We start from the raw sequence: 25530 nt of genomic DNA on the forward strand, positions 1-25530 counted from the left end.
ATCGTTACTTTTATAACAAACGTTTCTTTATCTTTTCTTTATTTCGTCACTCATCTTTTTTCACTCATTGTGTCATTAGACATTCATAGCGTTTTTTTAGACTAGATACATCGCTCGGCAACAATGACATTCTTTACCTTTATTGGATACGTCATCCTTACGTTTATTTTCAGTTCACTCTCATTCATGCTCATCATTGGTCCACCATTATGTCAATTTTCCTTTTTTTTTGTTACTCTCATTGGACACACTCCATTACACTAACCATCATATGACTATGCTCCATCCAATCAGCATACTCACGTAATACGTCCTTTTTTCCTTTTTGGCGCCAAACACAGTATTTATAACATACGTTCCTCAGCGACCCTCCAGACCGGTCAAGACGCGTGGGTTATGTCCTCCTACCAGCAGAGGGAGACTGAGAAAACACTAAGCTTTTGAAGCCTTTATATATAACCTGTGCAGAACCTCCACTAGCCAGTATTTTCTCAGTCTCAGCAGAGGTAGCAGTTGACAGCCTGTGCAGTCTCCAATAATCTGGTGAGGTAGTTTGTCATTGGGTCGTAGGATTTTTTCCTTCCAAACTTTATTCTGTTGCAGTACCCTGTACGTGTGTGTAAAAAAAAAAAAAAGTGCTTTGGGGCCCTGGGTCTGGTGGGGCCCAGTTTTTCCCCCTGGGGTGTTACACCTATGTTTGGGTCCCTCCCCCTGTGCTGCTCTCTATTTCTGTTGGCTTGGCAGCTTTGTGCCTCGGCTGCTTTCTCAGTATTGTAGCCTTGAGTGCCTTACAATTTCCAGATGCCAGAGTTAGAGTACGATGCCTTTAAGGTCAGTTATTCTATGTCATTTTGCTTGCCAGCTTTGTGCCTCGGCTGCTTTCTCAGTATTGTAGCCTTGAGTGCCTTACAATTTCCAGATGCCAGAATTAGAGTACTGTGCCTTTAAGGTCAGTTATTCTATTTCGTTTTGCTTGGCAGCTTTGTGCCTCGGCTGCTTTCTCAGTATTGTAGCCTTGAGTGCCTTACAATTTCCAGATGCCAGAATTAGAGTACTGTGCCTTTAAGGTCAGTTATTCTATTTCGTTTTGCTTGGCAGCTTTGTGCCTCGGCTGCTTCTCAGTATTGTAGCCTTGAGTGCCTTACAATTTCCAGCTGCCAGAGTTGGAGTACTGTGCCTTTAAGGGCATTTATTTCTTTATTTTCAGCGGACCGAACGGGGGTTTTGATTCCTTGCTGGAACGAGAGAGCAGCGCTTTCTCCAGTGCTTTTGCAGTGTGAGTGAGTTTTTGGTTTGGCGCGTTTGCGGAACAGCTTTTCCCTTCCCTCGTGGTTTATGGCGGCCCAGCTCCTCCGATGTCGCGCGTGCTCGTGGCGAGGGGTAGAGGCGTCGGGCGCTCAGTGTAGCTTTGCGGTGCACCTATAAAGGTGGCTGCGGCACCCCCCGACTTGACCGCGGAGGGATCGATGGTGTCGGGAGTCTCCGGGTCAGCGGGAGCGTAGGCAGGGCCGCTGTCAGCGGGAACAGTTTCGGCGGGAACAGCCGCCATCTTGAGTCTGACGCGGCCCATGGAGCCGGCTGGTTTTGGGCCTGCGGCCTCCGTTTTTGGCACAAAAGGGCCTAATGACGGTCCAGGAATGGTGGGCTTTCCTCCAGATTTTGTCTGGACACGGTATCAGGCCTGGAGATCGGGACCCCCCCCTCCCCCCCCCCCAATTGGAAGAGGGGGCTATTTCCGTCTTGGCTGAGAGACCACGGTTAGAGTGGTTAGAGGACAGGCAATGTTTTTCTCCTGTAGCTGCAGAAGCTGCGCTTAGTGATCTGGGGGAGTCAGATGGAATTGACGGCTCTCAGGAGCAGGATTGTTGGATTCCTGGAGAGGATCCTTCAGTAGTGCGGATTTTCCATAGAGATGAGCTGTCAGAACTCATAGATCAGGTGTCGTCCACCCTTCAGTTTGGTCCTGAGGTGGCGTTGGGGGAAACTGTCCAGGATCCGTTGGTGAAGGGCATTCAGCGTCAGGCGTGATCCTTCCCTATGAACAAGGATCTCCGGGAGATGATTTGTCAGGAATGGGATTTGCCGTGTAAGGTGGCAAAGGCAATGGCGAGGCTTTATCCCCTCCCTCAGGACGATAGGGATTCCTTTAAGGCTCCCACGGTAGATGCAGTAGTGACGGCAGTAATTATAGCTACGGCTATCCCGGTTGATGGAGGAACGGCTCTCCGTGATCCTCAGGATAGGAAGTTGGGATCTTTTCTCAAGCGTAGTTTTGTTTTGTCGGCTCTAGCCCTGCAGGCCTCGGTTTGTGGGGGTCTGGTAGCTCGGGCATGTTTTCGTTGGGCCGAGAAGCTCCTGGATGATTCGGTAGATGTTGGTTCTTCTGGGGGTCAGGAGTTAGCCGACTTGGACATGGGTTCATCCTTTTTGTCTGAGGCTTTTATGATTTGTTGCCTACTTCAGACAAAAAATATGGCTATGGTTGTGGGTCTCTGCCACTTAAGGGAGCTATGCTCTTTGGAGAAGATTTGGACAAGTTAGTGTGAGGTCTTATTGATACCAAGGTTCTATGGCTTCCAGATTTTCGGTTCAAGGCAGGGGCCAGAACTAGTTCCTCTCGGGGACGGTTTAGGGAGGCTCAGCGGTATAGGCCGGGCAGATCGAGTGGGACCTACCCCTAGCTGTCTGTTTGTCCAATTTAGATTGTAAGCTCTGTTGAGCAGGGACTGTCTTTTCATGTTAATTTGTACAGCGCTGCATAAGTCTAGTAGTGCTATAGAAATGTTTAATAGTAGTAGGACCTCTAGGGGTCGGTTTTTCCACCGCACACAGTTCTTTCGTGAGAGTCGTCGCGGAGGGCGTGGCTTTTCCGCGGGAGGTTAGTATTCAGGCCACAATTCCCAATGAAGGTGTGCGGGCTCAGGCTCTGGTGCATGTTGGGGCTCGGCTGAGTCTGTTTTACCAGAGTTGGGCCCAAATCAGGTCAGATCAGTGGGTTCTCAAGGTGTTTCGAGGCGGATGTGCGCTGGAATTCGAAAGCTGTTCTCCCGAAGTGTTTCTGGAATCCCTCTGTCGGTCTTGGAGCAAGAGGGCAGCAGTGAGGGACACTCTGCGGTGGCTGCTCGCGTTGGGAGCCGTGGTTCCTGTTCCTTCAGATCAGCAACGCTCAGGGTGCTATTTGATCTATTTTGTGGTCCACAAGAAAGAGGACACTTTTCGTCACATTTTAGATCTCAAAAGGGTCAATGCGGCACTCAAGGTGCCCTCTTTCCGGATGGAGACGTTGCGGTCGGTCACTGGTGCGGTCAGGAAAGGAGAGTTTCTCACTTCCCTGGATTTGACGGAAGCTTATCTTCACTTTCCTTTGTGCAGCCTTTTGGTTCCAAGTTACAGGGTCCGATTCGTCGGTTCCTTGCAGAGAAGGCGCCGACGGCCCGTACTTATCGTCAGGTCCTGGGCCTGATGGCGGCGACCATAGAGGTAGTTCCGTGGGCCAGGGCGCACATGCGTCAGGTACAGTCAGCTCTGCTCAGTCGTTGGTCCCCTCTGTCGCAGGACTTGGAAATGTGTTGTCCGCTGTCGGTGGCCCCTCGTCTCAGTCTCCGCTGGTGGCTCAGTCCGCGCAATTTGGGAAAGGAATGCCGTTGGAGTCCCCACAGGGGCTGGTAATGGTCACGGATGCCAGTCTGCAAGGTTGGGGGGCACATTGTCTCAGTCAGGTAGCTCAAGGCCGGTGGTCTCGGGCAGAAGCAGAGTGGTCCATCAACCGGCTGGAAACTCGGGCCATTCGGGTGGCGCTCCAGGCCTTGACGTCGGTGGTTTGCCACAAGGCAGTCCGAGTGCTCTGTGACAATGCCATGGCAGTAGCATATGTCAACCGTCAAGGGGGGAACAAAGAGCCTTGGCGGCGCAGTTGAACTCATCTTCAGGCTCTCTTGGCAGCGCATGTGGCCGGGGTAGGTCACATAGATGCAGATTATCTCAGCAGGCACACTCTAGATCCCAGAGAGTGGTCTTTTCTTCGGTCAGTGTTCCAGTGAGTTGTGTCGGTCTGGGGACTTTCGGTGATCTTAGGGCAACGGCTCGCTATGCGCAAGTTCAGAGATTTTTTTTTTTTCAGTCGCTGAAGAGACCCTTGAGCGGAGGAAATCGACACTCTTCTGTTGCCTTGGCTTCGGGAGTGACTGTATGTGTTTCCTCTGTGGCTGTTAGTCGGTCGAGTAATATAGCGCATCGAACATCACTCCGGTCGGGTGATTCTGGTAGCTTCGGATTGGCAGCGTCGACCATGGTATGGAGACCTGGTGCGGTTGGCAGGGGCGGCGGCCCTGCCTTTGTTGGGATCAGTTCTGTGTCAAGGCCCGATAATCATGCCGGATCCGGCTCGGTTTTCGCTTATGGCTTGGCTCTTGAGCGGCACAAGTTGAAGAAGAAGGGGCTTTCGTCCAGTGGCTTTGCTACGATGTTGAGTTGCCGTAGACGATCCACTTCCTTGGCGTATGTCCGGGTTTGGAGAATCTTTGAGCACTGGTGTGAAGACCATCGAGTTCGGCCGTTTCACTCTTCGGTGGCGGAAGTTTTGGAATTTTTGCACGATGGTGTTGATAGAGGTCTGGCCTTGTCTACACTGAAGGTTCAGGTGGCAGCTTTGTCATGTTTTCGTGGGAAGCTTCAGTGAAAGTCCTTCGCGTCTGTGCCTGAGGTAGTGCGTTTTTTGAAGGGTGTTAAGTTGCTGCGTCCGCCTCAGTGACGGATGGTGCCTCCGTGGGATTTGAAGCTAGTTTTGGATGCTTTGATCAGGCCTCCGTTTGTGCCTCTGGTATCGGCATCTTGTAAGGATTTATCTTTAAAGGCGGTCTTGTTGGTGGCGATTACTTCAGCACGGAGTGTTTCAGAGCTTCAGGCTTTGTCTTTTAGGGAACCATTTTTGTCCTTTCTGAGGGAAAGGTTTCGTTGCGAACGGTGCTTTCCTTTTTTGCCCAAGGTGGTTTCCGAGTTCCATGTTAATCAGGTCATCTCTCTGCCAGTGTTGGGTGATATGGCTGGAGATTCGGAGCAGCGTGGTATTGCCAAGCTGGATGTCAGGAGAGTTTTGAGTTGTTATCTCTCTGGAACTCAGGACTTCAGAGCCTCTGACCGTTTGTTCGTTCTTCATGGTGGCCCAAAGAAGGGTGCAGCGGCTCCTAAGGTGACCATAGCACGGTGGTTGAAGGAGGCGGTTGCATCTGCTTACTTGGTGAAGGGTCCTGTGGTGCCTAGGGGCTGGTCTGCTCATTCCACTAGGGGAATGGCAGCCTCGTGGGCGGAGAATAGTATGATTTCTCTGTTAGATATTTGTCGGGCTGCGGTTTGGTTTTCGTTGCATTCCTTTGTGAAGCATTATAGGATTCCTGTGCATGCAAAGGACGAGGTGCGCTTTGGCGCAGCAATTTTGACCTCTGGCCTTAGTAGGTCCCTCCCATAAGTTAGTTACTGCTCTGGTACGTCCCACGCGTCTTGACCGGTCTGGAGGGTCGCTGAGGAAGGTGAAATTAGATCTTACCTGCTAATTTTCTTTCCTCTAGACCCTCCAGACCGGTCAAGAGCCCGCCCTGTCTGTATTGGAGGCCAGGAGGTGTGTTTGTTGGATAATTCTTGGCTGCTGTAAATTGTTGTTTCTCTAATTGCAGACTGTTTATTTCTGTTTTGTGATAGGAGTCCGGGACAGGTGGGGCTCTTCTTTGATAGTCCACCTGTAGAAGCCCAACTGTTTTATCAAAGGCAAAGGAACATGTTTCCGTAAGAGCAAGCGGAAGATGTTTCTTGTTTTTGCAGTTTACTGTGACCACGTACAGGGTTGCTAGTTGTTGTTAGTGTTTTTTGTTTCTCTGCTTTGTCAGGGGTATACTGGCTAGTGGAGGTTCTGCACAGGTTATATATACAGGCTTCAAAAGCTTAGTGTTTTCTCAGTCTCCCTCTGCTGGTAGGAGGACATAACCCACGCGTCTTGACCGGTCTGGAGGGTCTAGAGGAAAGAAAATTAGCAGGTAAGATCTAATTTCACCTTTCTTCTGTCACAGTTATTTCGAGTATAACGAGACGCTTCGCGAACAAGATTCCACAAAGGTCTTTTTCAAGGTAAACACATTCTCTTTCGTTCGTGCATAGAAGATATTCATAGCGACATAATACACCAAAATCTTTTATTTTATTTTGCTTGCGAGAGACATTTTATAGCGATAGAAGGCAAAATATAATTTGTGGAGACTTTCATTATGCGCACTTAACAGCTCGCAGATGTACATAGTCATTATTTTAGCAGTTTATTGACTGACATTTTTTCTTGCCTGTCATGACATATATTTATAAACGCGGTATGGGAGCACAAATACTGTGTAGTTGCAAATACTATACACACTGCCCCTACGTTTCTCCATTTAATCCATTTGTACCATATTTCCTGCCTTTAAAGGATAATACATATATATATATTTTTTTTTTTTGGTGTAGTCTTATTTGTATATATATATAAATTATTCCATAGTTCATTTTCTTATACCCCCTTTTTTTGTGGATACATTACAGTTTGCAGATGTTTATAGGTATTGTTTTCGTGATCTCACTTGATTGCCCCGCAACAACTGCAAACGCTGAGCGACAGTATGATAGTATAAACACCGTGCAGCTGCAGCACAGTATACATCCCGGACTTCACGTTTTCCTATTAAAATTATAAACGCTATGCAAGGGACATTTTCTACAAAAATAATATGTTTCTGGTACATTTTCTATAAAAAAATAATATATTTCTGGTATGGTTTTAACTGTAACAATGACGTTTGTTCATACATATATATATTTTTTATTCATAGACTATCCGACCCCAAGTTTTTTACAAGGATCACTAAGGTCGGTCACTTTGTGTTTCTTCTTTATAGTAACATCTCTATTTCAATTTTCCCACTTCATTTCATATTTTTTGCATTAGTCACTTTACACCTTCTCGGTAAAAGTGCTGTGTGCAAGGCCAAATAATCAATAATATACAACCACATGTAGGTGTATGGTTGTGTGTGTATATGTATATATGTATATGGGCGTATGCGTGTATATATATGTGTATATGTATTTATATATATATATATCTTCTCTGACCTTTTTTTTGACTTAATTACAGATTACATGCATACATATCAACTAAATTTAAGAATTTGATCTGATTTTATTACCCTACAATATAATATATCAGTATGTTTTACCATACAGAGTCCCCACACGTGGACATATAATTATATATGTATATATATGTGCCGTTTATCCCTATTGAGATCATATGAGTTCTTTTTATTATTCTGCATTGTTTATGTATATATATATAATTTTTTACTTTAGATGCATATTTTCCTATCATTACTTTTCAATTTTGGTTTTCATCCAAAATTCCCTTTTACTACATGTTATTTCTACCAGACCATATAAGTTCATTTGATTATTTCGTATTGTTTATGGATTATTTTACTTTAGACATAGATTTTGATGTATGTTTTCCTATTTTTCTCAATTTGCTTATTTTAAATTTTTGTTCATTAAACGTTTATCTCATGGTTTAGAATTATACTTTAGATATATATTGTTAAAATTTTTTTTGATGTATAATCTCTCATTATTATTTTATTATTATTATTTTTTTAATTAATGTGTTTATTTCATTTTATGTTATAATATTTATCTTTGTTTTATTTGGATTGATGTTTTTAAATATTTGTTGTTTTTAGACTCCTGAAGCAGGCCTTCTGGCCGAAACACAGTTTCAGTTGTGTCGAGTCATTGAATAAAGTGGTTCTTTGGTATTTTATTTCCCGTTTCTCTGGAGTCATTGGTCCATTTCCCACTTTTTTGTGCTTCTTCCTCTACAACATTAGCAACATTCGCCCTTTCCTCTCTGAGCACACCACCCGAACTCTCATCCACTCACTCATTACCTCTCGCCTTGACTACTGCAACCTACTCCTCACTGGCCTCCCACTTTGCCACCTATCCCCCCTTCAGTCCGTTCAGAACTCTGCTGCACGTCTTATCTTCCGCCTGGACCGATATACTCACATCACCCCTCTCCTCAAATCACTTCACTGGCTTCCGATCAGGTACCGCATACAGTTCAAGCTTCTCTTACTAACCTACAAATGCACTCGATCTGCAGCCCCTACTTACCTCTCTAGCCTCATCTCCCCTTACGTTCCTACCCGTAACCTCCGCTCTCAAGACAAATCCCTCCTTTCAGTACCCTTCTCCACCACCGCCAACTCCAGGCTCCGCCCTTTCTTCCTCACCTCACCCCATGCTTGGAATAAACTCCCTGAGCCCATATGCCAGGCCCCCTCCCTGCCCATCTTCAAATCCTTGCTCAAAGCCCACCTCTTCAATGTCGCCTTCGGCACCAAACCACTCTACCTCTATTCAAGAAATCTAGACTGCACCAACTTGTCATTTCATCCTTTAGATTGTAAGCTCCTTTGAGCAGGGACTGTCCTTTTTGTTAAACTGTACAGCACTGTGTAAACCTAGTAGCGCTCTAGAAATGTCAAGTAGTAGTAGTAGTAACATTTATAGCAAGAATCAGTCATCCCTGGAAGAAAATCCACATTACCAATTATAGGAAAATATTTAGAGCAATGAGAATGAATACCAAAGTGCTTTCTTAATATCGCCCATGCCCATCTCACTGGTTTAAGTGTCAAATGAGTTTTTATAATGCATGGAAGGCTCTGTGCTTTGCATGGATAAAATATGACAACGCGAAAGAGCCTCCATAGAGTGCACCAATGTTGCATCACAAATTTTGGACATCTAAAAAAAAAAAGAAAAAACAGTCCCTGATAATGACAAGCAATACAGTTGGCTTTTAGATCCAGGAGTCCCAAACACCCATCTCGTTTCAAAAGTTCTCTCACTATTCTATTCCACAGACTGAAGTCTTGGGGCCTCAGGATAGCTGGTAAATTTTGCAAAGAATAAATCACTTCGGTAATGAGTGCCATTTTTTTGCAGAGTTTGTCTCTCCTGGAACAGTTTGATAATGTTTTGAGTATAAATTTGCTAAGCGACAGGAAATAGTTTAAATATTTTAGATTATCACTCACCTATCTAAGGGGAAAAATACCCAGCCATCGCTCCTGCAGGCCCTCAAACAAACTTAATGCTTATGATTTGTCCACATTAATCCATAATCCTGAAATAGAGCCCAAATCCTTTGACAGTTGTAGTGTACGAGGCAGAGATTTGAGAGGTAGAGAGTATGGTCAGAAGATCATCCGCAAATAAAACTAGTTCAATTTCTGCTGTCCCCACTGGAATTCATGTATTCTCTTATTGAACACTCTTATTACTAGAGGTTCAAATCAGAGGACAAAAAGCATTGGGGATAAGGGGCAGCCCTGCCTCGTGACCAACTCAGTTTAAAAGACAGGACATTTTTGACCAATAAATGAGCTCGGCGATCCGAACCTGAAATCCAAAGCCAGGGAACTGTATGAAAAACTTGAAAAACTTTTTCAATATCAAAAAGTAGCAATATTGCTTCTAGCTTCTACGTTTCACTGTTTCCATGACACAATAATTGATGCTTGTTGGCTACTTTTTTATGCTCTTTGACAAAGCCAACTTTGTGGGGAGCCACCGGTTGGGGATTAATACTTGTCAAAATTTTGACATATAGCTTCATATCTGTATTGGGCAATGAAATTGGCCAATATAAACCACTAGGTTGAAGATCTTATCCCAGCTTGGATATAATAATATCGCTGCTCTTATAGCAGATTAATTGACTATTGGGCCACTATTTTTCAAGTCCCTATTCTCCTCGCATTTTTTCAGTGAGCCTATTATCTAGGAGTCCCATCTGTGAGAATACAATGGCTTCTTGTCCTTGGAGAAAGTGAAGTTACTTACCTGTAGCAGTTGTTCTCAGAGGACAGCAGGCCAAGTATTCTCACTTATTCTCCCACTTCTCCTTGGTATTGTATCCTTTAGCCTTTTGATCAGACTAAGGGGATTGAGCTTGCACATTGGTCAGGAAAGCATTCGCGCAGTTCTGGTAGAAAGTTCTGATTAGTTGGCTTCTGCACCGGGTTCCGTCGGATGACATCAGCCATTTGTGACTACTTGGCCTGCTGTCATCTGAGAACACCTGCTACTTGTAAGTAACTTTGCTTTTCTGACAAACAAGTCAGACATTGGGCTTGATCTTTTTAAGGGCATGTCAAGATTCTTAAAGTAGTGGTGGATGCTTGGAGAACTCTTTTATTAAAAAAGAAACGCAAAGCCATACAGAAACATATAACCCCAAACCAAATATATACAAACAAGTTCCCCACCTTAAATCCACCTATCTACCTATATACACTGTCAACCCCCACCCATCCTAAAATGAAATTAAATGAACATAAAATTCAAATAAAACTCGAAGCCAATTCAAAATAAACTGTCCAACCCCTCTATGGAGGTTTCAAGTGCACATGCCTCCACCAAACATTGGTTCTTGCTATCCCCTCCGCCACCTGTTCCCACTGGGCTACCCCCTGGACCGCCCGAACCACCTCCCAACTAATGCTGTCGGCTGATCGGTAGTCCTGGTGCAAGGAGACCCCACACCGAGCCATCCAGAGGCTAAACCGGAGTATCACCGAGATGAGGAACTCCGTCACCGGATCTAACCACCCACCTCCCCCCTGCCGCCCGTAAACCCAATCTGAATATGAATTAAAACTCGGGATGTGTAATAATGCTGCTACCCTGCCACATACCATTCGTGTAAAAGGGCATTCCCGTAAAAAATGTTCCATCGTTTCCTCCCTCCCCACGCACTCCCCCCTTGGGCAATCCCGTTCCTGCACATTCCTGTAGTTAATATTCCCTCTGACATACAATTTCCCGTGAAAAGATAGCCAAGCAATGTCTCTATATTTCGGCGGGATCCTCCGTGAGGCCACCAACCGCAAGCCCTGCCTCAGCACTGGACCAGGTGCATCCTTCAGTACCAGGGGCGGTGAGAATGTTTGGGACCTCACCCGTTCCACCCATACCTCCCTCCTCCCTGTCTTTATTTCCTCTGCCAAAATTCCCCAAACTCGTACCAGCCGAACTAAGGGCCTATAGTACCCAACCTGGTCCGGAGCCCCCTTCCTTACCACCTCCACCCTCCTTCCCAACTTCCACGGGAGCCAGAATCTCTCCCACCAAGACAGAACGCTACCTGCCCATCCTGGCGGATCTCTGTCCAGTGCCCGTCCCAGGTTAAACTGAGTAAACAGGGAGCTAAAGAAAAGTACAGGGTTTACCATCCCTACCCCCCCTCTTCCCGGGCCAAGTATGTGATGTTACGCTTGACCGGGTTCAGCCGATTCCCCCACAACATCTGAAAAAAAACACTATATAGGGTGGTATAACAATGCACTGGCAACAAACAAGTATAACTGACAAACAAAAACATAGGCACCAGGTGAGATTTAATCAGCTGAACCCGGTCAGTCATGGACATCCTCCACCCTTTCCATCTGTCAACCTTTTCCTTAGCTCCCTGTATGCACCACTGCCAATTAAAGGTTGCATAATCCCCCTGTTCAAAATATACCCCTAATACCCGCAGTCTGCTAATGGCCTCCGGAAACTCCCCTCCCAAATCAAGAGCCCCCTGGAGGACCCACCCACAGACTCTGACTTTTCTGGAAGTTTATCAAAGCCCCTGTAGCCTGTGAGTACCCAGAAATGACCCCTTTCAATTTCTCCCCCTCTGTTGTGTCCGCCACCCACAGCGTGACATCATCAGCGTAAGCCACCACCCTTAATTGAGACCCTGTACACACCTCCACCCCCCGAAGTCCCTCCTTGCCTCCCTGCTCTAACCGCCTAACAAAGGGATCAATTGCAAAATCATAAAGTACCGGGCTTAAAGGACATCCCTGCCGCACCCCTGCTGTCACCCCAAACCTATTCCCTTTCCAACCGTTCAGCAGGGGAAAACACCGTGCCCTCGTGTACAATAAACGTAATTGAGCCACCCAATCCCTAGGAAACCCATAGTGCTCTAAAACCTGCCAAAGAAACGCCCACTGTACCCTGTCAAAAGCCTTATCCTGATCTAATGCCATTAGTCTTCCTTCCCCCCGACTATGGTCCACACCTTCCCTTACCCAAGCCGCTGCCTCCAGAACCCCCCTCCCCTTAATCCCACAGGCCTGTGAACTTGCCAACACCCCCCCCCCCCCCCACACACACACCTCCTTCATCCTATTCAGAAGCATATGTGCGAATATCTTCCGATCACCATTGAGCAGGGCAATCGGACGCCAGTTGGCCAAGGACTGGATCTTTTCCCTTACTCAGAAGAATCAACGCCGCCTCGGTCAGGGATTGGGGTAAAACCCCCTGCTGACGTGCAGCCTCCCAGACTTGCAGCAGGATTGGGGCCAGAAGGTGCTTAAATGCCTGATAGTACTCTGTTGTGAGTCCATCTGGTCCTGGTGCTCTTTTCCTCCTTAAGGCCCCAATGGCCTCTTCTACCTCCCCCAGCGACCAGGGGCGCAACAGGGCCTGAAGAGACGGGCCCCCCCTTCCCACCCCCGGTGTCCCCGCAATATAGTGACCCATCACTTCCTTATCCACTTGCTTATCTGAAAAAAAACGTGCAAAGTGCTCTTCCACCACCTTTAGAATCCCCTCCTTCGACACCTGAACTACCCCTCCCATGTCCCTTAACCCCCCCCCCCCCCCCCCCACACACAATCCTATGCTCCCTCCGCTCCTTGCAACACATAAACGGGTCTGGGCTGACCAATTTCCCAAAGTCCCGTTCATAGACCAAGGAGGCATATCGATCATACTGGACCTTTTCAAGTTGCTCCTGCAAATCCAGAATATCCTCCTTTCTCCCTCCATTGGAGAGTAGATAGTCCCTTCGTTTCTTAATGGCAGTCCCCAGCCGAGTTCTCTCCCTTCCTTCTCTCCGAGCTTGACGGGTGAAAAAAAAAACCTCGTCCGCCTCTTCACTAACTCCCACCACTCTCCAATGGAGGGAAAAATACCCTGGATCGAAAGCTGGTCACCCAAAAAGGCCCGATATTCCTCCTTGACCTTCTCATCGGTAACCCATTTAAGGTTAAGCTGCCATAACCCCCTCCCCGGCCTATGTCCCGCCCAACCCCCCACCTCCACCAACACCAGTTTATGGTCCGAGAAGTCCACGTCCACCAACCTGGGCCCACGAACGCATGCCCCTTCCCGGACCAAAAATCTGTCTATCATGCTCCTACACTGTCCCCGTGCAAATGTGAAACCCTCCACCTCTGGTGAAAATTCAAGGTGCACATCTACCAACCCTGCCCCTTTCATTATCCCAGCTAGCCGTATCCCATCATACCTCACCTGCGCTGCCCTTCCTCCACTATCCTGTTTCCTCAAAATGGTGTTAAAATCCCCCCCCCCCCCCAAACCACCTGACGTGCCGTGTATAAATAGGGTTTAATTTTACCAAATAACCGTGAACGTTCCCTCTTACTTTGTGGCCCATAAACATTAATAATCCGGGAAGCCACCCCGTGCCACAAAACATCCACCACCAAACGCCTCCCTACTCCTAATTCCATCACCCTTTGAATCTGTACCTTATGTGTTTTAAATAATATCCCTACCCCCCCATACCTGTCCCCTGCCAAGCCCCAAACCGAAGGCCCCCATCTCCAGGCCCTCCTCGCACGCCTGATCGCCTCCATAGTTTGCAAGCGTGTCTCCTGGATTAGGAAACAGTGTGCCTGGATCGTGGAGAGGCCCTCAAAGGCCAAACATTGCGCCCTCTGGGAGGCCACACTCGCCACATTCAGAGTGGCAAATAATATAATACCTGCCATTATGTAGGGAAAGATGACTGTCTCCAAACCTCTTCCTGCTGAACTGCTTCCTTCACATCACCCCTACCTAGAGCCCAGACCCCTTCTTCAAACACTTCTTCCTCCGCCCAATCTCTAACCCCGGCTTCAAAACCTCCCTCCTTCCCCACCCCCTCCCCCCTCCCTTCTTCCTTCCCTTCTTCTTAGACTCATCCAACCACCCCTCCTCTTCAGACAAAGACAAACCCCCCCCCCCCCCGCCCTCCTTCCTCTATTTGCCCCCCTCCCCCCTCTGATCCCCTCCCACCCCCTGAACCTTCCCCCTCTCACTCCCGTGATCCTTCCCCTGTAGAGCTCGAATTCTATCCGATCGCCTCATAAGCTTTTCCCCCTCTCCTGCCCCCACCCTCCACACTAATCTCCATCCTCCTAACCTTCCCCCCTTCTTCTTACACTTACCCCCCTCTCCCTCCACCCCCTCTAATTTCCTCTTTCCTTCCTCCCCTCCCCCCACAACCCCACCGACCCCTTCCCCTTCTTCTTCCACCACCTCCTCTTCCTCTGCTGAAACCGGTTTCCTGTCTCCCTCTCTTGCCGAGCCCCCTCTCCTGACCCCCCCTGAAATCCCTCTACCCTTCCCCTTCACCCCCCTCTGCTTCTTGGGGACCTGGGCCCACTCATCTACCCCTTCCAGCCCTTGCCCCTGTTTCCCCACCTGTGCTGCTTCCTCTGGAACCCCCACCTCCACGACCTCCCTCTGTGCCCCCCTTGTCCCCCGATCCCGACCCTGAACCCCCCCTCCCCCACCCCTCCTCCTGCACCTCCTCTTCCCTCCCCCCATTATGCGATGCCCTAGGGCAGTCCCGGAAGGCATGCCCCAGACCACCACATAGATTGCACCTGATCGAAGAACAGTCTTCGGTGGGATGATCTTTCGATCCGCACTTAGCACATTGCTGTACTGGGCAGGACATGCTAAAATGGCGGAAAGACCCACACCGAAAACATTGTCTTGGCTGTCCCTTGTAAAAACACAGGATTCTGTCCCTTCCAATAAAAGCCGCTGAAGGAATGTGTTGTACTACCTGCCCTACCTGGTGAAGTTTAACCAAAGCCCCCCCCCCCCCCCCCCCCCCCCCGCCCAGACTCTACTTGGATCCGGGAGCTTGGTCAATGGAGTCCTCAACTCGGCATACCTGTGCAGCCAAAAGGCCAAGTCTGCCCCTGAGATGGACTTGTTACGGACTAGCAGAGTCACCTGCACCAAATCTGGCCGACTGATGGGAACTACCCTATAACATTTCCAATCCCCCCTTCCTCTTACCCCCTCATACTTTTCCCAGAAGACCTCCATGCCTCTCTGGGTCAGAAAACTGACATCGTATTCTGGAAGATTAACTGGATGAATACAGGCATAGAGGTCTTCTGAGACAAACCCTAACCCCAAAACTAGTTTCAACACTGTATCACGTGAAGGCATTCCCCCTGCCCCACCCACTTGATTTGGACCACATTCCTTCTCTTGGGTGGTTGCCCATAACCCCTACCTCCCCCGAACCCAGCATCTGTGTCATTACTAAAGGAAAACTGCCCCTTCCCTCTTCCTCCTTCCCTATTAACCACATCTGCAAAGGAGGGCTGACCCTGCCTCCACTGACTTCCCCTCCTCCCTGAGCTTATCCCTTCCTTGCCTGAAGATCCCTTCCCCCCCTGCTGATCCTGCCCACCCCCCTTTACCTTCCCTTACCATCTCCCCATCAACCACCTCCCCCCTTCCACAAACTGGAACAACCCGTTCACCAACCTTTTCACCAACAGAACAGTTCCCCAAACCCTCTGCCCCTTCCCCCTTACCCCCCTCCCTCACATCACAAATCAACATATCCTGAACATCATCCCCTCCCCCTCCCCCCTGCCCACAGTCAGTGCCCAGAGAACTGAGCCCCCTGGAATCTATAACCAGTTCTGAACAGTCCTTAACTTTCACAATGCTTCCCTGGGAGTGAGCTCCCTCTGCCTGGGCTGCTGATCCCCCAGCAATATCTTCTGTCAGAGAGACTGCTGATACACTCTGAGGAGAGCTCTGTTCTCCCTGCACTAGCAGGTCCCGCGTGAGGCTGCTTACAGTTTTTACAGAGCCAGAGTTTATCTCATCTTCCCTTCTGTGCCGGGGATTCCCTGAGCCTGGCTATGCTGCTGAATCCACCACTTGTGGCTGAAAACCTAGTGCCTCAATCAGGGAGCTAACTAAGCTCACCTGTGTCTGCAGCCCTAAGACCTGCTGTTCATTAATCTCCACACTCCCAATGTCAGTATGCTTTCCAGCTTGCTTTCCAGTGTTCACCTTCCCTGTCAAACTGTTGCCTGCATCAGTGTTGGGTAGTGCAGGCACTTTTTGTGAAATAACACAAAACCCCAAGTCACTGTCCTCAGTTTCAAAGACAGCAGAATGTGTAGGCTGACTGAGTTCCAACTCCATTGTGTTTTCAGCCATAGTCTCTGCAGCACCAACTGAGGTCTCTTCAACTCCTTCCCTCTCTTCCCAGGCAGCTGCCTCTAAGGTAAGGTTTGCAGGGTTCTGAGTTGCTAGATTTTTCATAAATTGTAAAGTGTCTTGACTGCTTGTCCCCACCACATTATCTACTGCAACCTGGTGTTTTGTAAAACAATCCTCAGATACCAACTCTCCTGTTTCCTCTGGCTGATTCTGGTTTGGCACTGTCCTGGGTTGAAATCTTTCCCTGGTAATATAGAGTTCCCTTAAAGGGTTATCAGAGCCCTTCTTCAGGGAGTCCAACACCTTTCTTTTCAGGCAAAGCTGCTTTCTCAAACGAGCTTCTTCCTTTCCATACAGAGTCTTCTGTGCTGCTGGGGCCAACTTCTGCAGGGTTCTAGCCCTGTTTAGTTTTTTCCCCAGCACTTCCACCTCCTTCCCCAGGGCTTCAATCCTCCTCACCCTGTCCACGATACCTCTGGCTGAAGAATCTGGGCTGCTGCTTCCCAGCTGCCCTACCCCCTCCTCCTCCTCCTCTTCCTCAGACCACTCATCCTCACTGTACAACGGGTCCAGCACCGGCTGAAGCTCCTGACCCTCTTCCATCCTCTGTTCTGCCACTTTCTGGGCCTGCAGGACCCTCACCCTCTGCCTCCCCCTCCCATGCTCTTCGTGCTCCTTACCCAGTAACCGCTAGGTTATGGGAGGGGTGCTGGGTCTACTGTCCCCCCTGGACCTCGAGGCTCCACGGTCCAGGGGACTCCGCTCTCTTCTCCCAGGGGCCAGGCTCAGCTGAGAGCTGCTTCTCCGTCTCTCCTGGTAGCTGGGCCCGGCCGTTTCCCGAGCCGGGCCCTGCCTGAGGAGTGCTCCCCAGAGCCCTGCCTCATGGCTGGGAAGGGAGCTAGGCCTTGCTCCCCTCCCTTCCTCCAACCACAGAGCCTCCTGTAGTATGTCCTTCTCCTTCAGTGTCTAGCTACACACTGACTTGGAATGCCCTCCCGCGGGAGGTGGTGGAGAAGAAAACTGTAACGGAATTCAAACGTGTGGGATAAACATAAAGGAATCCTCCTCAGAAGGAAGGGATCCCCAGAAGCTTAGCCAGTGGGTGGGAGGTGGGGATAGTGCTGGGCAGACTTACACGTTCTGTGCCAGAGCCGGTGGTGGGTGGCGGGGCGGGTGGTTGGGAGGTGGGGATAGTGCTGGGCAGACTTATACGGTCTGTGCCTTGAAAAAGACAAGTACAAATCAAGGTAAGGTATACACAAAAAATGACACGTGAGTTTATCTTATTGTGCAGACTGGGTGGACCGTGCAGGTCTTTTTCTGCCGTCATCTATTATGTTACTATATGGTGTTGGCCCACCTGAGATCAGCCTTCTTGGAAGAAATCTGCAACACTGTGCCATGAATTTGTGTTCATATTTTCACATAACATTACTGTTTGGAGAAGGAATCCTGATGCAAAGTGTTTCAGCAGCCTGTAGTTAGGATTCTCACTATATAATCTGTTTGTACTTGGGGAATGTTGCTTACCTGTAGAAATGTGTTTTTTGAGAGTAGCAAGTGTTCTCAAAAAATCTATTTGTCTCTCCTAGGAGATGACATCTACTGTAAAACTTTTTATATGGAACTAAAATGGCCTTTTGTGGTTGCACAAATGAGTAGTTACCTACTCTAGGAAATTGTTGTAGCTATGAGAACTTTTTTGTTTCTTCTGCTCAGGCTCTATTGAATAACATCATTTATGACGGCTAATACCTTGATGTCCTTGCAGAACACTGTAATAGGTATGTAAATTTGCTTTGTCGTTTTATAGGGCGAAGTTGAGCAGATTGCTATGATGAAACCAAAGGGCCAGACTGAACATGATGAAGGTATGCTTGAATATCTGGAAGACATAATTGGATCTGGTCGACTGAAGGAGCCCATTCTGGTTTTATGTCGTAGAGTTGAGATGCTAAATGAACAAAGAGGAGAAAAGGTGAACTTTTGTGGATGATGGTTGTGGTTCAGTAGAAAACAGTAAGCAGAAATGTTTTGAAAATAGTAAAGATTCAGTCTGAACTAATACTTGTTTAATGTATTCATATCTTGAGATTAAATATTTACCTAGAAGTAATTTTCAATTTAGGTTTATTTATTTATTTGTGATATTTATATCCCACATTATCCCAAACAAGTTTGAGTTCAATGTAGTTTACAATAAACATTATAGGATACATAAAGTAATTTGTTGTAAGAATCCAATTTTACAATATAGTATCATAAACGTACTGGGGTAGCTATGGATGTTTAACATTTAGAAAATCTATTATGAATGATTGTACATTAAGCAAAGAGAAAGTTAATGGTAAATAGAGTATTTTTTTTTCCTCAGGGTTAACGCTAAAGTATTTTTTGTTATACAAAAGCAGTTGAGCAAAGCCATTTTTCAAGTCCAGTGTCTTGCCGTGCAGCTTTAAGTATAAATTACAGTTTATGTAAATTGCCTGTTTTCTATTACATTGTATACCTTACCTTTTCAGTCCAAAAATACTGCCTAAATTAGCTTAGAGCAGATTTTTTGTTTTTTTTAAATTATCCTTTTTTTATTCAGGCAATTCAACATATTCAAACAGTTCAAAAGAAATTACAACACAATATTTGGTTTGCCTGAAATTTTTAACATTTTCGAACTCAACCCCTCAATGGTAAATAGAGTATTAACCAATTCAGGTAGTAATTAATTGTTTGAGATATGGTTGTTCTTTATGAGGGTTTGTTTGAATAGGAATGATTTGAGGATTTTGCGGAATCTAGTATATTCCTGTAGATTTCTTATTTTGGGTGGTAAGTAGTTCCACCATTTGGTTCCTAGGTAAGTGAAGTATGCGGAGTGGACAGTTTTGTAGATCGCTTTTTTGAAATTTGGGAGCTGTAGTCTGAGATAGTTTCTTGCCTCATATTTAGCATTTCTTTGAGGTAAGTTTATTAATGGTACCATATAGTCTGGAGCTGTGCCATTTAGTATTTGAGAGAGAAATGTGTGTATATATATATATATATATACATCTAATATAATAAAACGCACCGTGAACGTTCTAATGAGGACAACGTTCTGTGAAGCCATCTGACGTCACTGAAGCTGTAGGGTTCGTGGATTCGTGGTGTGAAGCCTCCCTTCAAGCCAGCCAGCCAGCCGTCTCTGCCCCGCCCTCGCGACAAAACAAACAAATCCGGAAGCGAAACGTCAGGGAAGGAGGCGGCGCTCCCGACGTCTAGCCTTCCCTTCGCTGTGTTCCGCCTTCAAAATAAGGCGGAACACAGCGAAGGGAAAGCTACACGTCGGGAGCGCCGCCTCCTTCCCTGACGCTTCGCTGCCGGAAACGCCACGGAGGTAAATTGAAAAAGAAGAAAAAAAAAACCAAAACGATGCATGGATGCGAAGGGGGGGGGGGGGGGGGACATGGATGCGAAGGGGGGGAGGAGAAGAGGGCGGGCCAGGCTGGGACATGGGATAGAGAGGAGCATGGATGCGAGGGGGGGGGGGGCATGGAAGGGAGAGAGGGGACTTGCTGGAAAAGGATGAATGGAGGCGGCAGGGGACAGAGGAGCATGGATGGGCATGGATTGGGAGGGCAGGGCTCAGGGAGAGAGGGGAATTGCTGGAAAGGGATGAATGGAGGGGGCAGGGGACAGAGGAGCATGGATGGGCATGGATTGGAAGGGCAGGACTCAGGGAGAGGGGAATTGCTGGATAGGGATGAATGGAGGGGACAGATGGGCATGGATGGATATGGATTGCAGGGCAGGCCTCAGGGAGAGAGGGGAATTGCTGGATAGGGATGAATGGAGGGGCCAGGTGACAGAGGAGCATGGATGGGCATGGATTGGAAGGGCAGGACTCAGGGAGAGGGGAATTGCTGGATAGGGATGAATAGAGGAGACAGATGGGCATGGATGGATATGGATTGCAGGGCAGGCCTCAGGGAGAGAGGGCAATTGCTGGATAGGGATGAATGGAGGGGCCAGGTGACAAAGGAGCATGGATGGGCATGGATTGGAAGGGCAGGACTCAGGGAGAGGGGAAATGCTGGATAGGGATGAATGGAGGGAACAGATGGGCATGGATGGATATGGATTGCAGGGCAGGCCTCAGGCAGAGAGGGAAAATGCTGGATAGGGATGAATGGAGGGGGCAGGTGACAGAGAAACATGGATGGCCATGGATTGGGAGGGCAGGGCTCAGGGAGAGAGGGGAATTGCTGGAAAGGGATGAATGGAGGGGGCAGGGGACAGAGGAGCATGGATGGGCATTGATTGGGAGGGCAGGGCTCAGGGAGAGAGGGGAATTGCTGGAAAAGGATGAATGGAGGGGCCAGGGGACAGATGGCCATGGATTGGGAGGGCACGGCTCACACTCTCTCTCTGATATACAATGTCTTTCTGACTCTCACTCTCACACACTCTGTCTCACACTGTATCACATTCACTCTCTATGTGCCACACAGTCACTCACACACTCGCTTGGTCTCATACACTCACTCAAACAGAGAATCTGTGTCTCACACACACACACTCTCTCTCACACTGTGTCTCACATACACACTTGCACACACTCTCATTCTCACACACACACTCTCTCACAAACACACTCACACCCAGACTCACTCTCTCTCACACACACTCACACTTTCACTCTGACTCTCAAACAGTCACTCTCACATACACTCTCCCAAACATACACACTCCGAGGAAAACCTTGCTAGCGCCCGTTTCATTTGTGTCAGAAACGGGCCTTTTTTACTAGTTTATATATAATTTGAAGGTGATTATCGCTTTGATGGGAAGCCAGTGTAATTTGATTAATAAAGGGGAGGCACTTTTAAAACGAGAGATTTTGTATATGAACCTGGCTGCAGTTTTTTTCAACAGGTATTCCTTACAGCCAGCATTTATGGCATTTCAATAATCAAATTGGGATAATGTTAATTATTGTACCAATAGTCTAAACACAAGTACAACTTCATCTGAAAAACCTAATTACAACCCATCCTTCTGTTGCAATTTCTATGCGCTAATTAACATCCACAAACCTGGAATTAATGGCTGACCAATCCTATCTGGTATTCACACACAGGCTTTCTGAACAAGGGACTATCTCCTTGTCACAGTAAACATAGATTCAACTATACAGCAAAATTCCCCATGAAAATGGTATATCAGCAAGGAACATATTTATAAAGGCATTCAATCTGGACCACTGAAGCACACTGCAAATTATTATTAAACTAAGTAATTTCCTCCTGACCCACAACGACTTCATGGGCACCAGCATTGCATTACAAAATGCCAACTTCTTCCTGGCAGAACTGAAAGAGACATTTTGTGAATAAATATCAAAACAAATCCTTCACATTTTAGTAGTGTTTTGATGACATTTGTATGATTTGGATCGAGGGAGAAGAGACACAGAATTTTTTTCAACATTTATAATTTCAAAGTTACAATCACATTAAATAGAAGTGAGAAGATGAATAGCAAAAAACATCAACGAAAAAAAAGAGTTCAAAGTAAAGGAAAAAGCAGCAACCCTTCGTCTACAATAATTGGAGGGGTATGCTACAACTATAGTAATACTAAAGGAAAATAAAACTTTAATGCCAAAGACAGATTCTGAAATTATCTTACAGCCAGTGCTAACAGCGATTCCATATCATCATGCTGATCAATCCATAGACTGGTGGGTTGTGGAGATAGAGAGCAATCCTTTTGCCTCCCTATATGTGGTCATCTGCTGCCGGAAACTCCTCAGTATGTTCTCTATCTCAGCAGGTGGTGGTCACACACAGCAGCAGCTCTGGCTAGGTCTCCAAGCCTAATTTTTAGGTTTTGTTGAGTACCTGGGGTTGAGGGCTCTTCTTGAGCAAGTGCAAACCTGGTGGTGCCAGGTCCCTCCTTTTCTCCCCCCTCCCGCTGGCTCCGTAAAAAAAAAAAAAAAAAATTGGACGTCTTTAAGGGCGTTTATTTCAACATTTATTGCAGCTGCTCACTGGGACACCAGTTCGTTACAGCTCGGAGCGAGAAGCAGGTAATTTTACCTTTTTATAGCGGGCAGGGGGTTCCCCGTTCGGTCTCCACGTGGCTTATGGCGTCGGAGAGCGAGGGCACGAGGATTCGTTTCCCGGACCGCGTGGGTGCGTCTAGCGGGGATTTCAAAACCTGAATCGCCTTTAAGCATTAGTTTGGAGGCTGGTCAGTGTCCTGGTTCTTCCTCCGGTGCGGCGGTTTTTCCCGCCATAAGCGCCCATCCCCCGCTGCTCGCCCACTCCATGTTGGCCGGCCACTCTGCTTGGACGGCTTCTTCTTGGGCTGCCCTCGAGCTGGGAGACGTTAATACTATGGTCGCCCTTGATTCGGGCAACGGTAAGAAAGTGGCCAAAGTTAAGCGCCGTTCTTCCCGCGCGGCTCCTCGGAGTTTCGCGCCGGACGCCATTTTGGATACGCAGCACGTTTCTCCCCCCACTCTTGCGAGTGCCGGTTGAGGGTGCGGCTAGGGCCGTGGCCCAAGCTGCAGAAGTGCACTGTTCGGGGGGGGATTCTCCCCTGAGTTCATTTTGCTGCTGCATCAGGCTTTTCTTATGCAAAACGCTGCCCCTGCCCCCCTGTCTGATAAAGGGGTTGAGGCCTCCGGAAGCAAACGCCCTCTGATGGATTTCTAGGCCCTAGAGGACTCTGTCTCCTCTGATGTAGATGAGGGCAGCGTATCTGAGTTCTCCCAACGGTCCTTTGGGGATTCCTTGGAGGAGACGGATTCCTGCTTGGATGGAGCGGATGACCCCTCTGCAGCGCGGATCTTTCGCTCAGAGGATTTGCCCAACCTGTTAGTGCAGGCCATGAGCATTTTGAAGACTTCCTCTCCGGAGGACGTCTCTCCCTCAGCCTCTGTTGGCTCCGCCATTATGTTGGGGACGAAGCGCCCGCCTAGAACCTTCCACGTGCATGAGGCCATGCGCACCTTAATTTCAGCTCAATGGAATGTCCCAGAAGCGAGCCTCAAAGTGGCTAGGGCTATGTCCCGCCTCTATCCTCTGCCTGAAGGTGAACGGGAGGCCTTTCTTTGGCCTACTGTGGATTCTTTAATCACTGCGGTGACTAAGAAAACGGCGTTGCCGGTGGAAGGTGGCACGGCCCTAAAGGACGCCCAAGACAGAAGATTGGAGGCGGCCTTAAGGTCGTCCTTTGAGGCGGCTGCTTTAAGTTTGCAGGCTTCAGTTTGCGGCTCCTATGTGGCCAGGGCATGCCTGATGGTTGTGCAGCGGGCTTCCCCCTCGGATCCTTCCTTGAGGGCTGATTGGCCGGCCCTGGAATCGGGCTTGGCTTATTTGGCAGACTTGCTGTATGATGTCTTGAGAGCCTCAGCTAAAGGTATGGCTCAGACAGTCTCTGCGCAGCGGTGGCTTTGGCTGAAGCATTGGTCTGCGGACCACGCCTCTAAGTCTCGCCTGGCTAAGTTGCCTTTTAAAGGCAAGCTGCTTTTTGGGGTCAAGCTGGACAAAATCGTGACCAATCTTGGCACATCTAAGGGCAAGAGGTTACCAGAGGTCAGGGCTCGGGCCAGTGGTGCTCGCCCTGGTAACTCCAAAGGACGGTTTCAGGAAGCCCGTCGGTATCGCCTGGGCAAGTCGGGCTCCTCTGCCCCCTCTTCCTTCAAGAGGAACTTCTCCCCCAAGCAGCATTCCTTTCGCAGAGACCGCCGTCCCGGAGGTGGTTCCTCCGGTCCTCCCCCAGGGTCTCGTACCCAATGACGGGGCCCTGGTCCATGGCCCAGTGCAGATTGGAGGACGCCTGTCCTCGTTTCTGGGCGAGTGGTAACTTCAGACGCTTGGGTGCTGGAAGTCATCAGAGACGGCTACAAGCTAGAGTTCTGCCGACCCTTAAGAGACGGGTTTGTACACTCTCCCTGCAAGTCTCCGGTCAAAGCTGTGGCAGTACAGCAGACTTTGGACAATCTGATCCGCCTGGGTGCGGTCGTTCCGGTGCCAGAAGATCAGCTTGGCAAGGGACGTTACTCCATTTACTTTGTGGTACCAAAGAAAGGAGGTTCTGTCCGGCCTATCCTCGACCTCAAAGGGGTCAATCGGGCCTTGAAAGTTCGGCACTTCCGAATGGAGACTCTCCGCTCTGTTACAGCGGCAGTGAAGGCAGGGGAGTTCCTGGCATCATTGGACATCAAGGAAGCTTACCTGCATATTCCCATCTGGCCTCCTCATCAACGCTTTCTGCGTTTTGCAGTCCTGGACCGACACTTCCAGTTCAGAGCCCTCCCGTTCGGGTTGGCTACTGCTCCGCGGACCTTCTCCAAAGTAATGGTGGTCATCGCGGCCTTCCTACGAAAGGAAGGAGTACAAGTCCATCCTTATCTGGACGACTGGTTGATCCGAGGCCCCTCTTATGCATAGTGCGGCAGAGCTGTAGACCGGGTGATTGCTCTTCTGAGCTCCCTGGGGTGGATCATCAACTGGGAAAAATGCCAGCTGCGCCCGACTCAGTCCCTGGAATATCTGGGAGTTTGTTTCAACACCCAAGTGGGCAGAGTGTTCCTGCCGGACAATCGAATTGTCAAGCTTCAGGCTCAGGTGGACCAGTTCCTAGTAGCCTCTCCTCTTCGGGCTTGGGACTATGTGCAGCTGTTGGGCTCTAAGACGGCCACGATGGAAGTAGTGCCCTGGGCCAGGTCTCATATGAGACCACTACAACTCTCTCTGCTGCAGCGCTGGACTCCAGTGTCGGAGGATTACGCTGTGCGCCTTCCCTTGGACCTAGCGGTGCGCAAGGCGCTGAGCTGGTGGCTGAGCAGACAAGTTGTCCGCAGGGATGCCTCTTTTGACCCCGGAGTGGGTTGTGGTCACGACGGACGCCTCTTTGACAGGCTGGGGAGCCCATTGCTTGGGAAGGACAGCGCAGGGGCTTTGGTCTCCTGCAGAGGCAAAGTGGTCTATCAACCTCCTGGAACTCAGAGCCATTCGGTTGGCGCTTTTGGAGTTCCTCCCAGTACTGGCGTTGAAGCCAGTACGGGTCCTGTTGGACAATGCCACGGCTGTGGCCTATGTCAATCGCCAGGGAGGTACCAAGAGCGCCCCTCTAGCCAAGGAGGCCATGAATCTATGCCAGTGGGCGGAAGCGAACCTGGAACAG

General features: G+C 48.5%; 1 protein-coding gene across 4 annotated transcripts in view; it reads left to right on the plus strand.

Annotated features, from left to right (window-relative positions):
• SMC4 (structural maintenance of chromosomes 4) overlaps positions 1-25530 on the plus strand; it is a 254015-nt gene that overhangs the window by 51307 nt on the left and 177178 nt on the right. For all 4 annotated transcript variants that reach the window (XM_030216028.1, XM_030216027.1, XM_030216026.1 and 1 more), the window contains one exon: positions 18170-18334. In XM_030216028.1, the coding sequence (XP_030071888.1) occupies positions 18170-18334 (165 nt within the window). The remainder of the gene's footprint in view (positions 1-18169; positions 18335-25530) is intronic.

This window comes from Microcaecilia unicolor, chromosome 10, assembly GCF_901765095.1.
Source record: "Microcaecilia unicolor chromosome 10, aMicUni1.1, whole genome shotgun sequence".
In the NCBI taxonomy this organism is placed as follows: domain Eukaryota; kingdom Metazoa; phylum Chordata; class Amphibia; order Gymnophiona; family Siphonopidae; genus Microcaecilia; species Microcaecilia unicolor.